Source organism: Brachyhypopomus gauderio, chromosome 20, assembly GCF_052324685.1.
Source record: "Brachyhypopomus gauderio isolate BG-103 chromosome 20, BGAUD_0.2, whole genome shotgun sequence".
NCBI classification, from domain to species: Eukaryota; Metazoa; Chordata; class Actinopteri; order Gymnotiformes; family Hypopomidae; genus Brachyhypopomus; species Brachyhypopomus gauderio.
The window spans coordinates 4,809,697-4,817,931 of NC_135230.1; the positions used below are offsets into that span (position 1 = coordinate 4,809,697).

Consider the following 8,235-nt stretch of genomic DNA (forward strand, 5'->3'; position numbering starts at 1 on the left):
CATGAATGAATGTTAAATTTATACAGCGCCTTTCAGGATACCCAAGGCGCTTTACATTTGTTAACACAGACAACCAATCACACACACACCGGTGAGAAGCGGCAGCCAATTGCACACAGCGTACTCTCTACCGGGATTGGGGACTGAATGGGGTGCAGGAAGGGGAGAGAGGACAGACCCTAGTGACAGAGCACCATCCACCACTGGGCATACAAGCACACACACATGCACGCAGAGACACTCACACAACTGCTTTTTATTGAACTGAGAGAGACACACACAAATTCAGGGAGAATTTGTCAGGGACTGCCAATTTACCTAATCTCCATGTTTTTTGGACTGTGGGAGGAAACCGGAGATCCCGGAGGAAACCCATGCAGACACAGGGAGAACATGGAAACTCCACTCAGATAGGGACTTGAACCCAAGACCCCAGTGCTGAGAGACAAATGTGCTAACCACCAAGCCGCCTAATCACTTGAAACCAAGATTACACAAAAACCAGACTAGCAAAAGATACTAACTACTACTAGTATCCGAATCAAATCAGCAGTGAAAGTATCAAAAGTTACTACACTTACAGAGACCTCGCGATAGCAGGGTTCATCAGAAAAGGGAGGAATACACTGAGCAGACCAACTTAGATAATCACAAAGAACAAGAAGGAAAAAGAGGCAAACCACTACACCTAACGGAGGAACAAGGAATCAGCGAGACTAGGGAACAATTCAAAACATATAACCACGCGAGACGAACAAAACTATGATCGACAAGGACTCAGATAAAACAGGGAGTTTTAATACATGGGGAATCTCATATTAGAAACAAAGGACAGAACTTGGGCAGGAAATAAGGTAAAGAAAATATAGAAACAAGAAGCACGGAATGGAAAACTAGAATATAATAGATGGGGGGGGGGGGGGGGGCACACTGGCACACTCATCAACACTGACACACTCACCATGTGAGTGCATGATCCCCCTTTAAAAAAACAGGAAATAAAATACTCAAATTCTGATTCAGTTCAGGTGCAGTAACTCTTTAATTTTTAAACAGTTGATTGTATCATTGAACAGTAACCTATAATGTGTCACCATATGTGATAGCTTCCTTTACATGTCTGGTATATAAAAATCCATTTAAATCAGTGTGTCACATGGACTTAAGTCACTGGTCTGATCTTCATAACGATGGACATAAGACCAGCATCGTATCCTTTCCACGTCAACCACACATTTCCAATGGCATAATGAGTGCCATCACGTCCCCACAGATAAATTCCATTCGGGTTGGTATGATGGCAGGCACTGTACCAAAACGCCCCCAGGTATGTTCTAGCACAGTTCGCACCCTTATGAGCGTCCTGGTCTTTGTCAAAGGTGGAGAACTTCTGTTCATTGTTTGTAGCCATGGAGTCACCTGAACACAAGCAGAACCATCTGTACATGCATGTTTTCAATATTCACAACCTTATGAAATCAATACAAAACAATAACTTAACAAATCATTAATACAAACGTAGTTACATTTAAAGACACCTTTACGAACCTTTCATGTGCAAAGATACAATACAACCATTAATCTACTACATACAATTACTATTCTACAGAGTACTATACACTATTATCATACTACACCCTACACTACAAAACATGACCGTAACTACGCCTTTGCACTATTCAATATGCATGTGTACACTTCAATCCCTCTCCCCTTCTCTATTTCCAAGTCTCTCTCTCTCTCTCTCTCTCTCTCTCTCTCACCTGCTCCTCCATTGATGAAGCCACTAACATGGAGTTTGTATCCTTCAGTTTCAGATCCCACAGAGAAAGAGGAGTATCGGGCATTCACGGTTCCTCCCTCAAAGTCCTGCAGGTCCACTCTCAGCTCATACTTCCTCTTGAGTGTGAGCTGATAGAGATTCTCTAATCCTGAGGGTGCAGAACATACACACATTATAAAAGTTACTTATCAAGCTGAAGTAAAAATGCAAACACATTACATAGAAGCAGTGCTACTATTGTGTTATATAATATTATATACTGTTATAGTTCCTGTGTCCCTGAGAGCTAATGCTCTCTGTATCTGTAAATTCTCACCCAAGCCAGTATTCTCCGTATTTGTTTCCAAATCCGTTCTTGTAGTGTTTCCACGGTCTGTAGAAATTCACACTGCCATCCATTCTCCTCTGAAATACCTAGTGTGAAAGTTGGGTTCTTCATGTCAGTGGAACCACAGACTTGTGAGGTTTTCTCTTTGAAATTCATTTGTCATGAACAATTTCACAGCAGATTGTTTTTTGCAAATGTTAACATTTTTATTTTATTATAATCATATAATGACTTAATGTATTACTTAATTATGCATTACTTTATTGAATAAAAAAATAGAATAGGTGACAAAAATTTCCCATTTTGTCATCTTTGTGAAATCAAAATATATATTTTTAAATTATATAATTTCATGTGAAGTTGCAGAATAATAATGACAGTAATAACAAATAATGGTGATTATTTTCTAATTCATGTATCAGATGTGCACTGAGATCAACCCTGTAGTTCCTCTAATAGAGATACGTCCTAACATACCGTCCATCTTCCCTCCGAGTCATTTCCCTCACAGCCCATATCACAGTACACCTGTACAGGTGTTTCACCTGCAGGGTAGATGGTGTAAACTCCACTCAGCGTTTGGCCTTTAGCATAGACATCAGAGCAGTCTGTTGGAAACAGGTCCTGAGAAATAGAGGTACTTCCCACCAGCAGGGGGAGCACTAGAGCCAGAAATACAATGTTCTGTGGAAAGATATACAGTGTGGAAAGACAACAATGTGAAATATAGTTATGGTCAAAAAAACCATGAAACTGACATGATGTTCAACTACAAACAATTTAACTGCACCTTAAAAACAATTATATATTTGTGTGCTCAATAAAATTAAACATTAGCATTAAATTGTTTGTTTTAGAAGAAAACCTTTATAACATAAAAATGTGTAACATAGCCAATTTAAATTAAGCCAGTGCCAGGTAGAAGTCTATATTACAAAATGATATAAGAAAGATGAAAACACTGTGACCAACTGTCATTTCAGCTTAATGCAGAGATCCACAGTCTGGAAAGCAGTTTTACGCAAACTTGAATGTCTGTTTAACATGAAGGTTCTGGACCTGTGACAAAAATAAAACGCAATTAGTTCTATAAAATTAATAGTCAAACTTGCGAGTTTCAATAAGGATGTGGTAGTCATAAATGATGAATAAAGGGTAGAAGTAACTGACCTGTTAGTGTTTCTCTCACCCTATCTGAAGTGTTCACACTCCCATGCTTTTAAACCTGACCAACAATCAGACCCCTCCTAACTACTGTGTTTGCTTTGGGAAGTTCCTATAAGATAACATCATGGATGGAATGTGGACACCTTTAGATCCTCTTACTGTATGCACACACAAATACTTTGATCAAATCAGAATATTTGCTCAAAAAATGCACAGAAACCAACTAATAGCAGGATATTTGTCATCCATGATTGCAACATCGTAACAGTCAGCTTTAGGAATATGACCTTTGAACCCAAACTGCATTCAAGGGCTTGTTCTGGGCAGTTCTCAACTTTACTCTGCAGATGGCAGTGAAATTTGGCCTTTAATATCATCCACGGACGTATTTTTGGGGGGGGGGTTAGGGTAACCCCCCCACTTTTTCAAAAGCCGGTTTTGGTCTCCCCCAGTTTTTACAGTTAAAACCAAATATTTAAATAGCGACAAAGCCATGTCCCCCCCACTTTTTAACGGTTAAAAAACAAATTATTTGTTTAGCGCTAGGACCATGCAGAAAACGACCTTTCCGAGCTCCGCTCCGGTAACACTTTAGGTCCAATTTTCGGTCGACACCCCTCCCCCCCCGCATCAACGATTTGTGTCCCCCCCACCTATGAAATCAAAATTACGTCCATGATATCATCAGAGGTGTTTATATATACTTCATATGTTTATATGTACTACTGGCCATCTTGTGCTATGTTTATATGTACTACTGGCCATACAAAACTATATTTGGTTACCATTTGTTGAGATTTGTCACCAATTGTTGTCTTGGTTACTCACATATAGAACTCGTAGCTGGTATATGAACCCAGAGCCCCTCTCATGTACAACTAGTCTTGGTATAAGCTAACGAGGGTGAAAATGCAACTAATGCATCACCAGCTATTGCTTCCACTAAAACTCAAATTGTAGACCACCTGAACATAAAAATTCTTATCCCATTGTTTCCTCCCAATAAGTTTGCCGTTTTAGAAAGGCTAACAGCACAAAATGGATCAACACTGTTTCAACCACAGTTAGCCACTGCAGTTACATTCATTCAGGGGCAGTGTTAGCGTTTAGCTACGTGTGTTAGTTATAACTGCCTTAGAGATTCACACACAACCTCCAGATCAATGGGTTGTACTGACCTCAAATAACTACATTAAGAAATATTGTCATGACTAGCCCTGCCCCCGCCTGTCAATCTTATTCAAGTGTTCTTTTATGCACTGCCTCTATGTCTGCTCTTGTTTTCATTTTGGTTTCTTTCCTTCTAGCCACATCTTTTTTGGTTCAGCTGTTTTGTGTTTGTCTTTCATTATGTTGTGTATTTAGTGTCCCTTGTTTCTGGTTTGGAGTAAGTTTTCTTATGGTTATGTTACATACTTTGGAAATATGCTGTCGCTGTATGAAATCTGATTTCACTTTGAGATGTTATGCTTTGCCTAATTTGTATGTTTCAGGATTATTCTCTCGTGTTGTATTACTCAAGTTCGCAGTGTTTAGTTGTCAGGGTGCGCTCGGATGCCGCTCCTCCACCCACCACTAGAGGCTCCCGAGTCAGTCCTAGATTCAATAAGGTCAATTAGCAGTGATCCGTCTCAGCTGTCGCCCTGGCTACTTAAGGAACCTTGTTGTGACGGATCACTGCTGAATCATTTTGGCTTGCCGTCTCGTTCTCAGCCCTTTCTCTGGTCAGTACATAGCGTTCCCGTGTGAAAGGTGTCTTGCCACCTTACTTTCTCTCTTTCTCTCTCTTCTCTACTTTATTCTACTACTTATTTGAGTATCTATCTCCTGCACCGCTGACTGGTGTATCTCAAGTTTTCTTCCAACTATTTGTCTTCCATTACACGTTTATTTTGGGAAGGGCTTTTTGTTTGTTGCAGCATTTGCCTGCTGCCAGTTACTTCCCCTGGCATCTTTAGTTTGTTTTCACGTGTTGGAGTTGCTTTCGCGTCTTTTTAGTTGCCTTTGTTATTTTCCTTTGTTATTTTCATCCCATGTCTCTATGGTTGAGTTTTGCCTTTCCACGCGTTAAGCATTCCACATTGTTTTCTGTTGTTTTTTCTCCCGTATTTTTACGGTTGAGCTTTATATTCCAGGCCTGATTTGAACACCATGGCCATGGATGCAACATGTGATGACATCACAGCAGAGGGTGGATTCACCATTCAAGGAGACAATTTCATTGCTGCATTGCCAGGGATGATGTTCTCTGTGATGACGATGCAAATATGTGGCCAGACAGACAGGAACTATAATGTATAACTTACCTATAAATTTCAAATGGGAGTTTTTTTTGCACTGGAAAACATCAGAGTGAACTGTAACAATAAAAACATGACAAAGCTATTTGACTGACTATCACTTTACATCTGGTATATTTAAGTCACTAAACAAGACTTAATAAATGTTTAGTAATGATTAATATATATTAGTAATGCATTACTAAAACATTGGTTTTCACTTTACATCAGGTATATTTAATTCACTGAACAAGACCTAATAAATGTTTAGTAATGATTAATAGATGTTAGTAATTACTAAAACAATTTAAGAACAAAGACAACAAGTGCTATCTGCTGAGTTCATGCTCATTTAAGTACTCAACAAACAGGTGAGTCTTCGGTCTATGTTTGAAGATGACAAGAGACACTGCAGTCTGAGCAGCTATTGGAAGATCCTTCCACCATCTTGGAGACAGGACAGAGAACAGTCTTGAATTTTGTCTTCCGTGAGACTTTAAGCATGGAGTCTCATAAATCATACATAAAGCATAATGGATTACTTCATGTTAGTCAACACCACTTAATCTGCACTTCATATAAACACATCATTAACTAATGCAACTCTTACATGTTGTTATGAATTGACCAGGCAGAGAGGGATCCAAATGCAGAAGTAGGTCACTTTTATTTTCATAAATCAAACACACAGAGAATGACCAGTAGATCACTAGCATTACTCTTAGTAGTAGTAACGTTCTCTGGGGGTGGTCGTGACGGTCCAGGGTCGTAACGGGAGAGCAGAATCCAGGAGGTACAGAAGGGCTAGCGAGGAGACGAGGTCTATGGAGCGAGCAAGGGTCAGAACACGGGGAATCAAACAGGAGATAGAAACGCTCGGTATGTGGCATTAGTCAACAATACTTTGCGACTGAGACGTGGTGGGGAAGGTGTATAAGTGTGACTGAAAGGGGGCGTGGTAATGAGAGGCAGGTGAGGCTGGTTAGGGACGATCAGGTGGCATTCCTTACACGTTTAATTAACGTTAGTTAATTATTGTTAATGTGTTACTTCATGTGTTGTTCATGTTAACTAATGCATTACTTCATGTTAGTCAACACCACTTACTCTGCACTTCATATAAACAAAACATTAACTAATGCACCTGTTACATGTTTACTTAATGTTAGTTAATTATTGTTAATGTGTTACTTCATGTGTTGTTCATGTTAACTAATGCATTAGTAAGTAAAGGGTTAATGTAAAGTGTTACCGGAGTTTTTATTTTGATGACCCAGGCACTTTCATTCATATGAATACTTGCATTTGAGGAATTAACTATTCATTCTGAGCAAGTGACACGCTTTTGCAGGTTATTAACTAGGTTTTACAGTTTGTACTAACTGTTTTGAGAAATTCACTTACTGTTGTGCAAATGTTAATAGTGATGTGAGAAATGCACCAAAGCAACTGAGAAAAACTGTAAATGTGGGGCTAACATCTCCAAAAGCGATTCACGTTGGAATAGCGATAACCTTTACCTTTACCACAAAAGTGGTCATTATAAAGTTTCAGATCAAGACAACAAAACTCCACGCTTCTTTATATTTTCCAGAATGAGTTGAACATAATATCAGCGTTTAAAGTTTTTCTGTGAGCAGAATAAGTATGTTTTATTAGCAATAAGGATGTTTGATAAACAATAAGGATGTTTGATAAGTGATAAGGATGTTTTATTGTAAGTGTTGGCTCCAGTGACAGACCAATGGGCCAAATGAGTCAAACCAAATGAGTAACATCTGCTCAGCTGCCTTTCTAAAGAGTTAGGAGTCACAGGTTGCTCAATCTTTGTCAGAGTTCTGTTAACAGACCAGCTGGTAACCCAAGTAGAGGCTCTTGTCCTTCCTCTTCTCGAGTCATCTCAAGGCTTTCCCTCTTCTTGTTGTATCTTTTGCACCATTTGTCCCCCTCTCTCTTCATGTTTCCTTCTGGTTATTCTTAGAGTTGTTGTCAAGTTTTTCAGTTGAATCTGCCTCTGTATTTGAGAGCCAGTCATTTAGCGGTGGGCATCACCAGTAATTTCCCAGTTCGATTCGATTCCGATTCACAAGGTCCCGATTCAATTTGATTTTCGATTAGATTCGATCCGATTCAATAGGGATTCTTGTAGGGAAATTTCAGTTACAATAAAAAGTGTAGGTTGAATGTTAAATGTTGTAATGATACAAGGAACACTCAAACTTTATTAAAATGTATTAAGATATTAGTTTAAGATATGTTAAGATGATATAAGATAACAGTTACATTCTTTTTTAATATCAATTAATGTATCCATCACAATATATATAATATAAGATAGGGTTATTTTAGCTAGGGCTTCAGACAGTTTTGACAGTTTTACGGCAACAATGAGTTCACTCAGATATTGTGGGGCAAGACCATTTAACGCCTTATAGGTTAACAGAAGAACTTTAAATTTAATGCGATATGTTACACTCGTCCCCCCCTCAACAACTTTGGGCTTTGGGCTAGTTTAAGCTTTTGAGGGGCGGGTTTTACACAGATATTTTTGTAGGACCTGGCAACCCTGTAGATGGAAGTTAATTATTTGGCTAACTCAAGCGAGGCTCACTCTAATAAGCACCGCTTTCATGAGCTCGCTTCGTGGAATAGCCCCTTGGTCTTCTCTGTAAATTTAG

At 39.1% G+C, this 8,235-nt stretch overlaps 1 protein-coding gene across 1 annotated transcript; it reads right to left on the reverse strand.

The window, feature by feature from the left end:
• Positions 1 to 1,043: 1,043 nt before the first annotated feature.
• On the reverse strand, positions 1,044 to 3,707 carry LOC143484252 (microfibril-associated glycoprotein 4-like). The gene is made up of 5 exons (XM_076982886.1): positions 3,084 to 3,707; positions 2,589 to 2,795; positions 2,103 to 2,197; positions 1,764 to 1,933; positions 1,044 to 1,419 (listed from the first exon to the last, which is right to left on the reverse strand). Exons 1-5 carry the CDS (start codon positions 3,087 to 3,089, stop codon positions 1,163 to 1,165), a joined length of 735 nt encoding a protein of 244 aa, XP_076839001.1. The 5' UTR covers positions 3,090 to 3,707; the 3' UTR covers positions 1,044 to 1,162.
• Positions 3,708 to 8,235: the final 4,528 nt, after the last annotated feature.